Source organism: Aythya ferina (genome assembly GCF_964211825.1).
Source record: "Aythya ferina genome assembly, contig: HAP1_SCAFFOLD_258, whole genome shotgun sequence".
Lineage (NCBI taxonomy): Eukaryota > Metazoa > Chordata > Aves > Anseriformes > Anatidae > Aythya > Aythya ferina.
This window is the reverse complement of record NW_028181283.1, coordinates 49,495-66,461: the sequence shown is the minus strand read 5'-3', so window position 1 is coordinate 66,461 and position 16,967 is coordinate 49,495. Positions and strand designations below refer to the sequence as shown.

General features: G+C 65.0%; 3 protein-coding genes across 3 annotated transcripts; 1 reads left to right on the top strand and 2 right to left on the bottom strand.

Annotated features, from left to right (window-relative positions):
* The first annotated feature begins 98 nt into the window (after positions 1-98).
* On the top strand, positions 99-4,770 carry WDR13 (WD repeat domain 13). The gene is made up of 9 exons (XM_084540197.1): positions 99-255; positions 399-642; positions 1,218-1,300; positions 1,410-1,537; positions 1,958-2,265; positions 3,649-3,829; positions 3,924-4,065; positions 4,140-4,270; positions 4,473-4,770. The coding sequence occupies exons 1-9, from the start codon at positions 215-217 to the stop codon at positions 4,655-4,657; spliced, it is 1,443 nt and encodes a 480-aa protein (XP_084396323.1). The 5' UTR covers positions 99-214; the 3' UTR covers positions 4,658-4,770.
* On the bottom strand, positions 4,741-10,268 carry SUV39H1 (SUV39H1 histone lysine methyltransferase). The gene is made up of 6 exons (XM_084540198.1): positions 8,982-10,268; positions 8,169-8,314; positions 6,765-7,430; positions 6,080-6,226; positions 5,236-5,365; positions 4,741-4,925 (listed from the first exon to the last, which is right to left on the bottom strand). Exons 1-6 carry the CDS (start codon positions 8,998-9,000, stop codon positions 4,786-4,788), a joined length of 1,248 nt encoding a protein of 415 aa, XP_084396324.1. The 5' UTR covers positions 9,001-10,268; the 3' UTR covers positions 4,741-4,785.
* Positions 10,269-10,416: 148 nt separating this feature from the next.
* WAS (WASP actin nucleation promoting factor) lies at positions 10,417-16,543 on the bottom strand. The gene is made up of 12 exons (XM_084540196.1): positions 14,752-16,543; positions 14,220-14,366; positions 13,757-13,843; positions 12,979-13,075; positions 12,818-12,856; positions 12,673-12,723; positions 12,426-12,582; positions 12,307-12,349; positions 12,041-12,194; positions 11,267-11,619; positions 10,738-10,843; positions 10,417-10,643 (listed from the first exon to the last, which is right to left on the bottom strand). Exons 1-12 carry the CDS (start codon positions 15,649-15,651, stop codon positions 10,594-10,596), a joined length of 2,184 nt encoding a protein of 727 aa, XP_084396322.1. The 5' UTR covers positions 15,652-16,543; the 3' UTR covers positions 10,417-10,593.
* Positions 16,544-16,967: the final 424 nt, after the last annotated feature.

The window sequence follows — 16,967 nt, the reverse complement described above, 5'->3', positions numbered from 1 at the left end:
CTCCGACCCCTTCCCCGCCCCCTCCCTCCCCCTCCCCCATTGGCCCACGCTCCCCACGCCCCTCCCCTTCCCCCCGTCTCCTAGGAAACCCGCGGCCGCCATCTTGGCGTGCCCCCGGCGGCCGCCATTCTACCGGCGGCCGTCGAGGAGAGCGGACGCGGCGCTGGAGCGCGAGGGGCCCCGCGGCGGCCCCCAGGGGGCTGCGGCCGCCGTTATGGCCGCCGTGTGGCAGCAAGTGCTCGCCGTGGACGCCCGGTGCGCTTGCGAGGCCTGGCGGGCCTCCGGGGCCTAGCAGGTTTCCGAGGCCTAGTCGCGGCCTACCAGTCCTGGCTGCGGCCTACCAGGCCTCGGTGCCGGCGCCCCGTTAACGGCCGCGTCCCCGTCTCCCGCCACCCCAGGTACGCCGCGTACCGGACCCCGCGGTGGCCGCAGTTCCGCACGCAGTACGTGCGGCGCCGCAGCCAGCTGCTGCGGGAGCAGGCGAAGGGAGGGGAGCCGGAGGGGGCCACCCGCCGCTGGTACCTGCGGGTCCGGGCCCGGCTGCTGGCGCAGCGCTACGGGGCCCTGTCGGAGGCCGGGAGCTGCCGAGGGCACAGCGGGAGCGCGCTGAGGGGGAGCAGGACCACGCTGGATCGGATGGAGGTGGGAGATGGGGGCGGCGTGGGGGTGGGGGGGGAGTGGTTGGGGTCGTAGGGCCCGGTCTGGGGGCTGTAACGCCCGGTTGGGTGGGGGGGTGGGGTCGTACTGCACGTCAGGGGGGCTCCAATGCCTGTTTGGGGTCACAGCACCCAGCCTGGGGGCTATAACACCCATTTAGGGTAGGCTTTGGGGTCCTAGGGAGCACCCTGGGGGCTATAATGCCCTTTTGGAGTCGTAGTGCCTAGCCTGGGGGCTGTAACACCCATTTGGGGGGGCCTTTGGGATCGTAGTGCACATCAGGGGGGCTCCAAGGCCTGTTTGGGGTCATAGGGCCCAGCCTGGGGGCTGTAACCCCCATTTGGGGGGGGGCTTTGGGGTTTTAGGGCCCACCCTGGGTGCCGTAACGCCCATTGGGGGGGGGGGGGGGTTGGGGTCTCGGGGAGCACCCTGGGGGCTTATAAGCCCCTTTGGGGTTTTAGGGCCCACCCTGGGGGCTTTGACCCCCATTTGGGGGGAGGCTTTTTGGGGTCAGACCCCCCCCCTTTTTGGGGTCCCAGCCCCTCCGTTGCCCCCCCCAGGACTTCGAGGACGACCCCCGGGCACCCCGCGGCCACCGGCGCTCCCTGAGCCGCGGCTCCCACCCCGGAGCCCCCCCGGAGCGGTGAGCACCCCCCTTTTGGGGCCAAACCCCCCAATTTTGGTCAATTCTCCTCCCCCATGCCCCCCTCCCCAAATTTTAAGGGGGTTTTGACCCCCCCCATGCCCCCCAGCCCCCCCGGCGTGGTGCCAACGCCGCTGGCCGAGGCGAGCCGGGCGATGGCGGGGGACACCACCCTGGGGGAGAACTACGCCTTCGCCGGTGTCTACCACGTCTTCGACCAGCACAGCGACAGCGCCGGTAACTGGGAGGCACTGGGAGCACTGGGAAGGGCTGTGGGGGGGCACTGGGGGGGACTGAGAGGGACTGGGGAGCGGTGCTGAGCCCCCTTTGCGGTCCCCAGGGGGCAGTTTGCCCACAATGATGGGGATCTCCTGGTGCTGTGGCTCCTCCGTGGGAACACTGGGAGGGTCTGGGAGGAACTGGGAGAGACTGGGAGGAACTGGGAATGGTGCTGAGCAGGGTCCTGAGCTCCGTTTCCAGTCCCAGGGGTGCAGTTTGCCCGCAACGACCAGCACCTCCTGGCACTGGTGTGGGTGCTCCATGGCCACGGGGCCGGTGTTGCCAAACTGGGACGGGACCGGGAACACTGGGAGGAACTGGGATAGACTGGGAGGAACTGGGAAAGCCGCCGCTCTTGCTCCCGAGCCTCTTTTGCAGTCCCCAGGGTGCAGTTTGCCCACGACGACCGGCACCTGCTGGCATGCTGCTCCCTGGACGGCACCATCTCGGTGTGCCGCCTGGCCCCGGGCCCCCCGGCGGTGCTGCGGGTGCTGCGTGGCCACGGGGCCGGGGTGGCCGACGTGGCCTGGTCGCTGGCCAACGACGTCCTGGTGTCGGCCTCGCTCGACGCCACCCTGCGCCTCTGGGCCCCCGCCGACGGCCGCTGCATCCGCCGCGTCGCCGACCCCGACGGGGCCGCCCTGCTCTGCTGCGCCTTCCAGCCCCTCAACAACAACCTCACCGTGGTGAGTCCGGCCCCCCCCGGGGCCTTTATTGCCCCCCCCGGGGAGTTTGGGGCCACCCCAGGGCTTTTATTGTCCCCCCCCGGGGTGTTTAGGGCCCCCCGAGAATGTTTAGAGCCCTCCCTGGGGTGTTTAGGGCCACCCTATGGCTTTTATTGCCAGCCTCCGGGGTGTTTATTGCCCCCCCCCGGGGTGTTTGGGGCCACCCCAGGGCTTTTATTGACCCCCCCGGGGTGTTTAGGGCCCCTTCAGGGGTTTTATTGCCCCCCACGGGGTGTTTAGGGCCCCCCCCCGGGGTGTTTGGGGCCACCCCAGGGCTTTTATTGACCCCCCCGGGGTGTTTAGGGCCCCTTCAGGGGTTTTATTGCCCCCCACGGGGTGTTTAGGGCCCCCCCTGAGGCTTTTATTGACCCCCTGCTTGAGCATTTATTGCCCCTTTCGGGGCATTTTTGCCCCCCCAAGCATTTGTTACCCCCTTTGGCACATTTTTCCCCCTCCTTAGGGCACTTTTCACCCCCCCGGGGCATTTTCTTCCCCTGCATTGCATTTTCTGCCCTCCTCAGGGCATTTATTGCCCCCAGGGGTACTTTTTCACCCCCGTCAGGGCCATTTTTGCCCCGCTAGGTGCATTTCCCCCCCCACGTGGCACTTTTTGACCCCCTGGGGCATTTTATTTCCCCCACGTCATTTTCTGTCCTCTTTGGGGCATTTTCTGCCCCTCTTAGTTCATTTTTCTTCCCCTTGGGTCCATTTTTTTTGCCCCCAGTAGCATTTTTTTTCCCACTTTGGGCCACTTTTTGCCCCCCCCGGGGCACTTTCTGCCCTGCTCAGGTCATTTTTCCCCCCCCACATCGCATTTATTGCCCTCACAGGGCATTTTTCGCCTCCCTTGGTGCATTTTTTACCCCCATTTGAGCATTTTTCACCCCCTTTGGTGCATTTTTCCCCCTCCTTAGGGCACTTTTGCCCCTGGGGCATTTTCCACCCCCCTCAGGGCATTTATTTCGCCCCCTCTTGTGCATTTTTCACCTCCATCAGGGCCTTTTTCACCCCCTGGTTGTAATTTCCCCCCCACGTGGCATTTTCTGCCTCCCTTGGGGCACTTTCTGCCTCTTTTGGTCTCTTTTTCTCCCCCTCGTTGCATTTTTTCCCTTTTTCAGGGCATTTATTCCATTTACCCCCCCCGGGGCTATTTTTTCGTCCCCCTCAGGGCACTTTTGGACCCCCTCAGTGCATTTTTTCCCTTCCTCAGGGCATTTATTCCATTTTCTCACCCCTCTGGGTGCATTTTTCCCCCCCTCAGCACCTTTTTCACCCCCGAAAGCACGTTTTCTCCCCCCGCAGCTCCCTTTTCTGCCCCCCCAGCTCCTTTTTGTGCCCCCCCAGGTGGGCAGCGCCCGGCACATGGTGCGAGTGGTCAACATCTCGACGGGGAAGGCGGCGCGGGGGGGCGCGGGGCGGCTGCCGGGCCGGGTGCTGGCGCTCTGCTTCGACGCCGCCGGCCGCGTGCTGTGGGCAGGCGACGACCGCGGCTCCGTCTCCTCCTTCCTCTGCGACCCCAACACAGGTAACGCCGCGGGCCTTGGGGGGGGGGGGGGGACCCTAAACTGCATTTCCGTCTTCTCAACAACCCCTTTTCATTGTTTTTTTGCCCCAAAAAGGCAGGCTGACCAAGGCGTCGCGGGTGGTGGTGCAGGCGGGCGGCTCCATCACCTCCCTCTCGGCGCGCGCCTGGGCCAGCCGCGAAGCCCCCGACCCCTCGCTGCTGGTCAACGCCTGCCCCGACCGCCTCCTGCTCTTCAGGTAGGTCCCGGGGGGGGCTGAATTAATCGTGGCCCCCCCTCCCCACGCTGAGTTTCCTCCTCTTCCTCCCGCAGGGTGGTGGAGGAGGAAGGCTCGGGGGCGCCGGGGCTGCGCTTGCGGCGCAGTTTCCCCACGCGGCACCGGGAGCAGCCGCTGCGGAGCTGCTTCTGCCCCCTCATGTCCTTCCGCCAGGGGGCCTGCGTGGGTGAGTGTGTCCGTGGGGGGGGGGGGGGGGGCAAAACGACCCCCCCGGGGCGACGGGGACACCCGAAAGACCCCCAAAAATCCCGCTGGGGCTTTCAGAAGGGTCGGATCCCCCCCAAAATAAGCCAGCGGGGTCCCGAGGGTGCTGGGTGCAGCAGGGGTGGCCCCCCCCCAATTAATTTGTTTCCCCCCCCCTCCCTCAGTGACGGGCAGCGAGGACGCCTGCGTGCATTTCTTCGACGTGGGGCGCTCGGCCCGAGCCACGGTCAACACCCTGCAGGGCCACGGCGGCGCCGTGCTGGCCGTGGCCTTCAACTGCGACGAGAGCCTGCTGGCCTCCAGCGACGCCACCGGCACCGTCATCGTCTGGCGACGCCAGCACGCCTGAAACCCCCCCGATTTCCCCCATATCCCCGCCCCCCCCCAAGCTGTCTCCAGCCCCCCCCCCCAGCACGGCACAGACCCCCCAGCTGCGTTCAACAAGCCTTGTTTTGCACCCCCGCTGCAGGTTTTGGGTCAGAAAAGGTACTTGCGGCACGCGGCGGCCCCGCACTTGCACTCGATGCGTCCCCGGGAGCGGGGGGAGCCCCCCAGGCCCCCCCCCGCCAGCCCAAAGTTGGAGTCCATGCGGGTGCTCTCGGCGTCCACCGGGTCCACTGCGGGGAGAGGGGGGGGTGAGGGGGTGCCCGCGGGCTTGTGGGGCACGCTGTGGGGCACGCCATGGGGCCGGGTGTGGGGCGTGCCCTGGTGCTGGCTGTGGGGTCAGTTGTGGGGCCAAGTGTGGGGAGCGCCGTGGGGCACACTATGAGCCCAGGTGTGGGGCTGGGTGTGAGGTGCGCTATGGGGCAAGGTGTGGGTCACACCATGGGTTATGGTGTGGGTCATGATGTGGGGTGCACTGTGGGGCAGGGTGTGGGTCACGCCGTGGGGCGCTATGGGGTGCCGTGGGGCGCTGTGGGGCCGTACCGTGCATGTTGTAGTCGAAGGTGAGCTCCTCGCCGGCGCGGATGGGGCGCGTGGCGAAGAGGGCGATGCGCGGCAGGCGCTCGTCCAGGTTCTCGATGAAGACGTTGTACACCTGCAGGTTGGGGTCGCACTGGGGGGGGAGGGGGCGGGGTCAGTCGGGGACACGCCCACAGCCCCGCCCATTGCCTGTGATTGACAGCTGGGGAGCCCCGCCCACTGACACGGAGGTGAATGGGGGGGAAATGGGTAATTTGTGAGTGGGGCCTGAATTAGGGGGTGATTAGCCATTAGCCTAGAGTAATTAGCAATTGGTCAGGGGTTATTAGCCATTAGCCAGGGTAATTAGCCATTAGCCATGGGTAATTAGCAATTGGTCAGGGGTTATTAATCATTAGCCCAAGGCAATTAATGATCAGCCTGGGGGGCAATTAGCTATCAGCCCAGGCCAATTAGCCATTAGCCAGGGTAATTAGGAATTGGTCAGGGGTAATTAGCCATTAGCCTGGGGGGCGATTAGCGATTGGCCTGGGGGTGATTTGAGCCACCAGCTGGGGGCAATTAGCTGTCAGCTGGGGGTAACGAGCCATTAGCCCAGGGCAATTAGCGATTGGCCTGGGGGACAATTAGTGGTTGGTTGGGGCCAATTAGCTATTACCCCAGGGTAATTAGCAATTACTCAGGGGCAATTAGCGATCAGCCCGGGGGGCAATTTAAGCTGTCAGCTGGGGGCAGTTAGCCATTAGCGGGGGGCCATCAGTGGGGCAATTAGCACTGGTGGGGGGCAGTTAGCCATTAGCGGGGTTCGTTAGCCGTCGGCAGGGTTAATTAGCGTCTCGTTACGCACGCTGTGGTTAACGAAGTGGGAGATGTTGCCGTAGTGCGCGGCGTCCACGGTGTAGACGTCCTCCACGTAGTCCAGGTCGAAGAGGTACGTGGCGCCCTGCCGGTCGTACACCTGCCCCCGCCGCTCCGCCTCCTCCGACGTGATGATCTGGGGGGGGTCCGCGTCAGCACGGCCCCCCCTGGGGCCCCCAACCCCTCCCCAGGGCCCCCAAACCCCCCCTGGGGTCCCTCTGGGTCCCCCAACTCCCCCCGTATGCTCCCTGGTGTCCCCCCCCCATGTCCCATACGTCCCCCCATGTCCCTTAAGCCCCCCAGCTGTCCCTCCTGGAGTCCCGTATGCCCCCCATACGCCCCCCTGGTGTCCTGTACGCCCCCCCAGTACCCCCTACAACCCCCTGGTGTCCCCTAAGCCCCCTTTATGTGCTCCCTAACCCCCCGTACACCCTCCCCAAGCCCCTTAACCCCCCCTGTATGTCCGTATGTCCCCCCTGGTGGCCCCTAACCCCCCGTACACCCTCCCAGTGCCCCCTAAGCCCCCCGTATGTCCCCAATGGTGTCCTGTACACCCCCCCACTGCCCCCTAACCCCCCGTACACCCCCCCAGTGCCCCCTAACCCCCCGTACACCCTCCCAGTGCCCCCTAACCCCCCGTCCGCCCCCCAAATGTCCCCCCGTCCCCCCCTCACCTCTCCGACGTACTCCATGACGAAGCTGTTCTTGCGGATGCGCTGCAGGGTGCGCACCCCCCAGCCCCGGCCGTCGGCGGTGCGGAAGATGCAGAGGTCGTAGCGGATCCCCTTCTGCACCACGCGGTTGGGGCACTCGGCCCCGCAGCGGCAGCGCGAGTTGCACTCGTAGATGGGCAGCCCCGCGCGGATCCTCACCTGCCCGGCCTCGTTGTAGGCGAACTTATTCCGCGAAGCCCCCGGGCAGCAGCAGCCCCCCGAGGCTTCGCTCAGACAATCCTGACACTCGCAGCCCGCCGCCACCGGGCTGAGCGCCACCCCGGCCCCCACTTTGTACTCGTTAACGTAAACGAAGTCCCGGGGGGGGCCGTGCAGATCCACCTCGTTCTCCACCACGATCCGGCCCCGGTGGCTGCGGGTGCTGTTGAGGTGCAGCTCCCAGCGGCGTAAAGCGCGCCGCTGCTCGGCTTTCTGCACCAGGTAGCTGGAAACCCGCGGGGGGAGCCCCTGGGGGCCGGGCCGAACCGCGCCCCCCCCGCCCGGAGCCCGCGCCAGGTCCTGGTGGAGCTGCCGCAGCAGCCCCCGGCAGCGCAGGTTGCGGCGGGGCTCCCACGTGTTGGACGAGGACGGGTAGCCGCGCCACTTCACCAGGTAGAACTCCTCGTCCTGGGGGGGCAGAAGGGGAAAAAAGAGGTTGGGGGGGGGAAATACAAAGTTTGGGGGCAAAAAAAACCAAAGTTTGGGGGCGAAAACCCAAAGTTTGGGGCTAGGGAGACCCCAAAATCCAGGGGGATTTGGGGACTTCAGGTAGAACTCCTTGTCCTGGAGGGGGCAGAAGGGGTGAAAAAAGGTGGGGGGGGGGGGGAACATTAAAATTTGTTGGGGGGGAGCACAAAGTTTGGTGGCAAAAACCCGAACTTTGGGGACTGCTGGGGTTGGGGAGACCCCAAAGGGATTTGGAGCCCCCTGGGGCAGGAATCCCAGCCCCTTTAGAACCCCCAACCCCCTCCCAGGGGTAATGTGACCCCCCCCAGATTATTATTTTGTTTGGGGGGGGGGGGTCAGGGCCCCCCCTTTTACCCCCCTCCTCTTACAATCACACAACTACTGGACCCCCAGGGCAATTTGGGACCCCCTTGAGGTGCAATTCCTGCCATTTAGAGAACCCAGCACCCCCCCCCCAGGGCATTGTGACCCCCCCAGTTTATTAAATTCTTTTTTTGGGGGGGGGTCAGGACCCCCCCTTCTCTTATAATCACAGAACTTACTCCCCCCAGGCCACTTCGGAGCCCCCTGGGGCTGCGATTGCTGCCATTTAGAGCCCCCCAACCCCCCCCCAGCGCACCGTGCCCCCCCAATTTATTAATATTTTTTTTGGGGGGGGTCGTGCCCCCCCCCACTCACCCGCACGCGCTTGTAGTCGCAGAGGTACTCCACCTCGAAGTGGGCCAGGTTGCGGCGCGTGACGCCCAGCGCCCGGCACTGCAGCCGCTGCCGCCGGCACAGGTCCTGCAGCTGCGCCCAGGACGACTTGCAGCACACCCGGCAGCCTGGGGGGGGCACGGGGGGGGGCTTTTAGAATGGGGGGGGCACCGGGGGGGGGCTGGGGGGGGCGCTGGGGGGGGTGAATTGTATGGGGGGGGCGCTGGGGGGCTTCATTGAAGGGGGTCTGGGTGTGGAGATGGCACTGGGGGGGGTCACTTATAATGGGGGGGCTCTGGAGGGGGCTTTTATACGGGGGGGGGCACTGGGGGGGGGCACCGGGAGGTGCTGGGGGGGTAAATTGTATGGGGGGGGCGCTGGGGGGCTTCATTGAGAGGGTAAGTCGGGGGGGGTGCACCGGGGGGGGGCTCTTTGTACGGAGGGGGGGCACCGGGGGGGGTTGGTGTGATGTGGGGGGGGCGCTGGGGGGGTCAAATTTGGGGGGGGGACTTCAAGGGGGGGGGGGAACTTCACCGGGGGGGGGGGTCACGGAGGGGGGGGGGAATCCGAGGGGGGGGTTAATGGGGGGGGGGGGAGGACCCGGGGGGGGCGCCCCGGAGCGTGTGGGGGAGGGGCTGGGCAGAGGGGGCTTCCCTGGGGGGGGGTCCCTGCCCCCTGCCCCCCCCCCCAAAAAAAAAAAAAGGCGGGAAACGCGCGGCGCGCGCCGCCCCCTCCCCCCCCGCTCCCTTTCCTCGCCCCCCCCCGCCGCCGCCGCCCCCCCCGCGCCGCGCTCACCTTTTAAATTTTCCGCCATCTTCGCTTTTTTTTTTTTTTTCCCTTTTCCCCCTTTTTTTTCTTTTTTTTTTTAATTTTTTTTCCCTCCCTTCCTCCCCGCGCGCCTTCCCTTTCCGCCCGGCGGCCCCCGCGCGCGCGCGAGCGCGCCGCGCTCCCATTGGCTGCCGCCGCCGCTTCGTTTACATCCCTCCCGGCGGCCCCCGCGGCGGCGCGTTTCGGCCCCAAAAAGCCCTTTTTTCACCCAAATCCCGGTGTTTTCTCCACTCCCGTCGCTACCTACGTGGGAGGCGCCACCCCCCCGAGCCTTTAAATCGGGGGCCTCTCACTCCGTGCCCCTCGCCCTAACCTTGATTCCTCGCCTCACGGCGGCTCGGAGGCTGCCGGCGGGGCTAAGGAGCGGCGGTGAGTGGCTCATTAACCCCCCGATAATTAGCGAGTAGCGTAATTAACTAAGAATAATAACCACCCGGTATCGATTTTAGTAGGGCGAGCCGTTAATTATCAATAACCCGTCTCCTGCTGTCGTTCGTGGGGGCATTGCCGCGTTTATTCCCCTCGGTAGAGCCCAGTGCCTCATTAACCCCCTGATAATTAGCGTAATTAGCTAATAATAATAACCAGCCACCGTCAAAGTTAGCAGAGCGAGCCGTTAATTATCAGTACTTCATCTCCCGCCGCTTCGTTTGGGCGGTGCCGGGTTTAAATGCGTTGGCGGGGCCGAGCGCCTCATTAAAACCCCGCTAATTAGCGTAATTAATGATAATTAAATACCACAAATAACTAATAATAATAACCAAAAAAAAGTATCGAATTTAGCAGGGCATGCTGTTAATTATCTGTCTCCCACTACCATTTGTTGGGTATTGCTGTCATTATTCACATTGACGGGGCCAAGCTCATTAAAACCCTGATAATTAGCATAATTAATTAATAATAATAACCCTTCACTGTCAAATTTAGCATGGTGTGTTGTTAATTACCAATAATTCATCTCCTAATTATCAATAATTAATCTCCCACCATTATTCCTTTGGGTATTGCTGCATTTATTCATATTGGTGGTGCTGAGTTCATTAAAACCCTGCAAATTAGCATAATTAACTACTAATACTAACCATCCATAACTGAATTTAGCAGCACATGCTGTTAATTACCAATAATTAACATGAAATTTAATATAATTAATTAATTAGGTAATGATTAATTACCTAATTAACAGTAATTAATCTCCTAATTAACAGTAATTCATCTCCCGCTGCCATTCCCTTGGGTATTGCCACATTTATTCACATTGGTGGGGCTGAGCTCATTAAAATCCTAACAATTAGCATAACTAATTAATAGTAAAATCCATCCACTACCAAATTTAGCAGGGCACGCTGTTAATTCCCAATAATCCATCTCATAATTATCAATAATTAATCTCCCACCACCATTTGTTTGGGTACTGCCTCGTTTATTCGCGTTGCTGTGAGGTAAAAGCCTGTGGCGGGGAAGGGGGGGTTATTAATGAATTAATAACCATCGCCAATTAGTGCTAATTGCTGCGGGACCTTCTTCTTGGCACTAATTGCTGCGGGAAGCATTAATTGGGGTGGGCGGGGGGCGGGGCTCAATCATCCCACTCGTCGTCGTCCTCGTCGTCCTCGTCGCCACCTTCGTCTGTGGGGAAAGGGGGGGACAAGGGGGGGGGATTTGGGGTTGGGGGGGGTCTCAAGGTGCCCCCCCCCCCAAATAAAAGCCCCCCCCAGCTCACCCGAGGAGTGGATGACGCGGCTGCGCTTCTGCATCACGTCCATCAGGGCCCCCACCAGGCCCCCCCCGGAGCTGCCCCCGCCGCTGCTCTCGGAGGATTCGGGGGTCTGGGGGGGGGGGTTCACGGGATGGAATGGGGGTGAGGGGGGGGCACGGTGCGGCCCCCACCTCATGGAACCCCCCTCCTTCATTCGAACCAGCCCCACAGGCTCGTGGGAGCCCCCCCCAACTATTCAGAGTCCCCCCAAAACCCTGCAGAGCACCCTAAGACCCCCCAGGACCCCTCTATAACCCCACAGGACCCCCCATAACCCCTCAGGAACCCCAATAACCCTTCAGGACCCCCCAACCCTTCAAAGCCCCCCCAGGACCCCCCCATCCCTTAAAAGCCCCCCCATAACCCCCCAGGCCCTCCCCATTCCTCCCCCTCCCCCCCCCGTAACCCCTTATTTCCCCCCCTCCACGTGACTCCCCCTCCACGTGACCCCTCCCCTCCTCCACGTGCCCCCCGCGTCACGTGTCGCGCTGACCTTGTTGAGGGTCACGCCCTGCCGGATCTGGTCCAGGAGCGCGCCCCGCGAAGGGGGCGGGGCCGCCGGGGAGGCGGGGCCTCCTCCGCCGGAGGGGGGCGGGGGCGGGGGAGGAGGTGGTGGAGGGGGCGGGGCCGCACCGCCCGGAGGGGCGGGGCCTCGAGCCGGGGGCGGGGCCGCCGGGCGAGGGGGCGGGGCCAGGCCAGGCCCCCCGCGGGGAGGGGGCGGCGGCCCCCCCGGTGGGGGAGGGGGGGGCAGCGGCCCCGAACGGCCCCGGGGGGGGCCGGCGGGGGGGGGAGGGGGGGGCGGTGAGGGCGGCGTGCCCCCCCGGGCCGGCGGTGGGGGCGGGGGACCTGTGGGGGGGGGGAGAGGGTGTTAATTGGGGGCTTAATGAGAGCAGGGGCGGGCGTGGCCCCTGGGGCACCCATAGGGGCACCCATAGGCACCTGAGGGGCACCCATAGGTGCCTGTGGGGCTCTCATAGGCACCCAGTGGGCACCCATAAGCACCCATAGACAGGTCTAGGGGCACCCATAGGCAACCGTAGGCACCCCCAAGCATCTGGGGTCAACCCATAGGCACCACAGGGGGCACCCATGGGGCACCTATAGGTGCCCGTGGGGTTCTCCTAGGCACCTGGGGGCACCCATAGGCCCCTGTAGGCACCAGAGGGGCACCCACAGGCATCCAGGGGGCACCCATAACCACCCATAGCCACCCGTGGGCCCCCCCTAGGCACCCCAGGGGAGCACCCATGGGTGCTGGGGTGCTCACCCTGGCGCCTCATCTCCTCCTTGACAGCCTGCAGCCCGCCCTGGCCCTGGATGAAGTCGTAGATGAGCCTCGAGGTCTCGGCGTCCGCCAGCTGCGCCTCGCTGATGCCCGCCCGTGAGAACAGCGCCCGCAGGTCGGGGTCCAGCGCCGCCATCTGGAAGGGGGGGGGGCACAGCACCCATGGGGGGGGCGCAGCACCTATGGGGGGGGCACAGCACCCATACTGGGGGGGTTACGGCACCCACGGGTGCCCATAGCGCACGTACGTCAAAGCCGTTGTTGGGGTCCCAGCCGATGTGACCGACATGCCTGGGGGGCAAACGGGGGGGTGAGGGGCTGCCCCCCTGACCCCTCCGAGCCCCCCCCCGTGCCCCCCCCGTCTCACTTGAAGCCGGAGGGCGCCCCGATGTCGGCCTTGGAGAGCTTCTTGCGCCCCTTCTTGCGCTCGCCTGTTACCCCGGGGGGGCCGCTGGCGGGGAGCCCCCGGTAGCGCGACGCCGTGATGTCCGGGTTGGCGATGGGCACGGCAGGCAGCGGGGGGGCTGGGGGGGGGGAAAATAGGGGGGGGTCCTCAAAGGGCGTGGCCCCCCCCCAAGAGGGGATGGACCCCCCCAATAGGGGGCTGCACTCACCGCTGCTCTCCATGGGGGCCGGGGGGGGCCGGGGTAGGCTCCCACGGCGCTCTGTGGAACGTGGGGGGGGGGCTCAAAAAAAAATTCTGGCCTCCCCCACCCAAAAAATCCTGCCCTCCCCCCCCCCCTCCGAGTGTGCACTCACCATCGCCGGGGGGTGGCGGGGGCGGGAGCTGTCGTTTTTCTGGGGGGGAGGGAGGAAAAAAAGAGGGGGGGCAGTGAGGGGGGGTGCCCCAGGGGGTCGCAGTGTGTGTGGGGGGGGCAATGTGGGGGTGTCCCCCCCGTGTCCCCCCCCTCCCAGCTCACCCGCCCGCTGCTGGCGCCGCCGCAGCCGCTCCTGGACCCGCTCCTCGAAGGCGGCCGCCTCGGCCTCATCCGCGAAGTTCAGCCCTGCCCGGCCCTCCTGGGCAGCCAATCAGCGCTCGGAACCGCCCGTGGGGACGCCCACCACCGCAGGCCACGCCCACAAAAGCAAAGGCCCCGCCCACTTTCCCATAGACCCCCCCCATGCACCTACAGCAGCCCCAGGGTCTTAGCCCCTCCCACTGGCCAGACCCAAACGCATTTAGCCACACCCACATGCCATTAGCCCCGCCCACCGGCTCCTAGCCCCTCCCACTTGCACTTAGCCCCTCCCACTGTCACGTAGCCCCCCCACAAGACTTTTAGCCCATCCCACTGGCCCCACCAAAACACCTTTCGCCCCTCCCAGTTGCATTTTGCCCCGCCCACATGCTCTTAGCCCCTCCCACTGGCCCCACCCACATGCATTCAGCCCCACCCACGTGCCATTACCCTCTCCCATAGGCTATTAGCCCCTCCCATAAACATTTAGCCCCTCCCACATGCATTTAGCCCCTCCCACTGGCCACACTAAACACATTTAGCCCCTCCCACGTGCCTTTAGCCCCTCCCACCCGCTCCACCCAAACACCTTTAGGCCCTCCCACACCCCCTTAGCCCCACCCACAGCCATTTAGCCCCACCCACTCAGTCCTTAGTCCCGCCCACCCACTCCCAGGCCCCACCCCCTCCCTCCCAGTCCCCGCCCACCCCCAGACCACGCCCCCCAGGCCCCGCCCACCTCACAGCAGAAGGTGTGGAAGAAGGGGGCGGGGGCCTCGTAGCCCATCTGCGCCTGCAGCTCCTGCTCCCACAGCAGGCGGCCGGCCTGCAACGGGACCCCAAGGGGGACCCCAAAATGGGGACCCCGAAATGGGAACCCCAAAAAGGGGACCCCAAAATGGGGACCCCGAAATGGGAACCCCAAAAAGGGGACCCCGAAATGGGAACCCCGAAATGGGAACCCCAAAAAGGGACCACAAAATGGGAAGCCCAAAATGGGGACCCCAAAAAAGGAATCCCAAAATGGGAACACCAGAACAGGACCCCCACCTCCCCCAAAAATCACCCCCCCCTCACCCCCCCAACCCCATATTGCCCCCCGCTCCCAAATGCCCCCACCCCTTTGACCCCATAAGACCCCCTTGACCCCATATGACCCCCCGACCCCATATCGCCCCCCCGCCCCCTTCCCCCCCACTCACGGGCATGCCGTAGAGGCGGATGAAGTAGGAGCGCCGGGGGCTGTCCCGCACCAGGCAGGCGACCCCACAGCCCCGCTTGGTCCAGGCCCCCCCCGCGCCCCCCCCCGGCTCGGCCACCACCAGCTGCACCACCGCCGTCGCCAGCGTCTGGGGGGGGGGCAGGGGGGGAATGAGGACACCCCCCCCGACTCCCCCAGGACCCCATAAACCCCATAACCCCCCCCCAGACCCCATAACCCCTCCCAGTCCCCCTTTACCCCCCCCAACACCCCTTTAACCCCCCCCAGGACCCCCATAACCCCCCCATGTCCCCCCATCCCCCCCACGACCCCCCCACGACCCCCATCATCCCCCCTCATTGCCCCCATTCCCCCCCCACGACCCCCCCATGCCCCCTCCAAACCCCCTCACCCCCCCAACCCCCCCCCATTCTCATCCCATCCCCCCCCATCACCCCCCCACGACCCCCCTCACCCCCCCATGCCCCCCCCCATGCCCCTCCCGCCCCCCCTTTTTGCCCCCCCCCCCTCACCACACATTTCCGGCCCAGCAGCTCGAAGAGCCGCAGGTTCTCCTGCTGCTGCAGCAGCCCCGAGGGGACGTTCTCCGCCCCCCCTGCCCCCCCCCGGCTCATTTTGTGCCCCCTCCAAAAAAAACCGAGCCCTGGGTCCCTGCTGCGGCTGGGTGCCCCCCCCCACCCTTGGGTGCTGCCCCCCCCCAGCACCCAGGGCCCTCCTCGAGGCCCCTTCCGCCCGGAAGCGCCCAGGGCCCCTGGGGGGGACGTCACCTCCGGGCTGGGAGGGGGAACTGGGGCAACTGGGAGGAACTGGGAGGGGGAACTGGGGGGGCTGGGGAGGCTGGGAGGGACTGGGGCCATCTGGGAGCAACTGGGAGACACTGGGAGACACTGGGAGAGGCCTGTCTGCAAGCGCAGGCGGAAACAGGGATGGAACTGGGAGGAACTGGGAGGGACTGGGGGAACTGGGAGGAGGAAATGGGGGAGCTGGGGGGACTGGGAGACTCTTTGGAGGGACTGGCGCCAACTGGGAGCGACTGGGAGCAACAGGGAGCAACTGGAAGAGGCCTGTCTGCAAGCGCAGGCAGACACAGGGACGGAACTGGGAGGAGCTGGGAGGAATTGGGAGGGACTGGGAGAACTGGGAGGGGGAACTGGGGGGACTGGGAGGGCTGGGAGGCTCCTGGGAGGGATTGGGACCAACTGGGACAGACTGGGACCAACTGGAAACAACTCTCCCCTTCCAGTACAGGCTGTGATCTCCGTACCCGCTCCCAGTCTATACTGGGAGATGACCAGTGCAAACTGGGAGCCCCACACCCCTTCCCAGTAGGAACTGGGAGGCTGATCCCAAGCCCCAGTCCCACTGGAACCCTCCCAGTCCATACTGGGACGCTGCAGACTGGTTGTGGGCATCAGGTTTATTCGCGGCCTCGCGTGCCCGGGGGGGGGGGGGGGGGCAATAAATAAGGGGGGAGGGAGGGGAAGGTCTGTACTGGTCCGTACTGGGAGAACCCGTTTGTGCAATGAGATCCCAGCTGGGGCACCCTACTGGTCCATACTGGTCCATACTGGGAGGACAAGGCCACGCGGGTGAAGAAATAAATCCTGGGCATGATGCTGTACTGGTCCATACTGGTCTGTACTGGTCCGTACTGGGAGGACGCAAGGCCACGTGGGTGAAGAGTCCCCAGTTGAGTGCTGTACTGGTCCATACTGGTTGGCACTGGGGTAGTTCTGGCTGTGCCGACGCAGCGATCCCAGTTGGGATCTCATACTGGTCCATAATGGTCCATACTGGTCCGACTCCGGGCGCAGAGTGTGCGGGGCTCCCAGTTGGGTCCTGGCCCCTTTCCCAGTCCAAACTGGTCCGGCCCGGGGTGATGGAGGTGCAGGAGTTCCCAGCTGGGCTGCTATAGTGCTTCGTACTGGTTTATACTGGGGTGTCCGCGGGGGAGGCACTGGGTCATACTGGGCTGTACTGGGCCATACTGGGCTGTACTGGGCCATATTGTGCCATACAGGGCCGCACTGGGCTATACTGGGTCATACTGGGCTGTACTGGGCCATATTGGGCTATACAGGACTACACTGGGCCATATTGGACTATACTGGGCCGTACTGGGCTGTATTGGGTTACACTGGGCTGTGTTGGCCATACTGGGCCATATTGAGCCATACTGGGCCGTACTGGGCTGTACTGGGCTGTACTGGGCCATACAGCCCCCTACCAAGCACTCGCCCACCCCCCTGCGCCACACTGGGCCCTGCTGGGCCATACTGGGTGTTCACCCCCCCATAACCCCCCCCACCCCCCAGCCCCCTGGGGACCCCTCCCCACCCCCCAAACCCCCGGCCCCAGGCGGCTCCTCCCCCCCAGAGCCTTTTCTCCCCCTCTGGGGTCCCCCCTCGAGTTCCGGGACCCCCCCCCAGAGCATTGGGCCCCCCTCAGAGCGTCGGGCCCCCCCGTAGATTTTCGGGGGCCCCCCCAGACTTTCAGGGCCCCCCCTTGAGTTCTGGGTGCCCCCCTAGAGCATCAGGCCCCCCCTTAGAGCGTCGGGACACCCCCCCAGAGTGTCAGGCCCCCCCCTCTGGTTCCAGGCCCCCCCTCTGGTTCCAGGCCCCCCCTCGAGTTCCAGGCCCCCCCTCGAGTTCCAGGCCCCCCCTCTGGTTCCAGGCCCCCCCCTCTGGTTCCAGGCCCCCCCCTCTGGTTCCAGGCCCCCCCCTCTGGT

Coding starts and splice junctions, on each gene's coding strand:
- WAS (XM_084540196.1), bottom strand. CDS start 15,651: ATGCCCACAACCAGTCTGCAGCGTCCCAGTATGGACTGGGAGGGTTCC. Junction 13,076..13,756: donor TCCACACCTTCTGCTGTGAG/GTGGGCGGGGCC, acceptor TTGGCTGCCCAG/GAGGGCCGGGCAGGGCTGAA. Junction 11,620..12,040: donor GGAGGAGATGAGGCGCCAGG/GTGAGCACCCCA, acceptor CCCCCCCCACAG/GTCCCCCGCCCCCACCGCCG.
- WDR13 (XM_084540197.1), top strand. CDS start 215: ATGGCCGCCGTGTGGCAGCAAGTGCTCGCCGTGGACGCCCG. Junction 256..398: donor GTGCTCGCCGTGGACGCCCG/GTGCGCTTGCGA, acceptor CCGCCACCCCAG/GTACGCCGCGTACCGGACCC. Junction 1,538..1,957: donor CCAGCACAGCGACAGCGCCG/GTAACTGGGAGG, acceptor CCTCTTTTGCAG/TCCCCAGGGTGCAGTTTGCC.
- SUV39H1 (XM_084540198.1), bottom strand. Junction 7,431..8,168: donor GCGACTACAAGCGCGTGCGG/GTGAGTGGGGGG, acceptor CTGCCCCCCCAG/GACGAGGAGTTCTACCTGGT. Junction 5,366..6,079: donor CCCACTTCGTTAACCACAGC/GTGCGTAACGAG, acceptor CTCCCCCCCCAG/TGCGACCCCAACCTGCAGGT.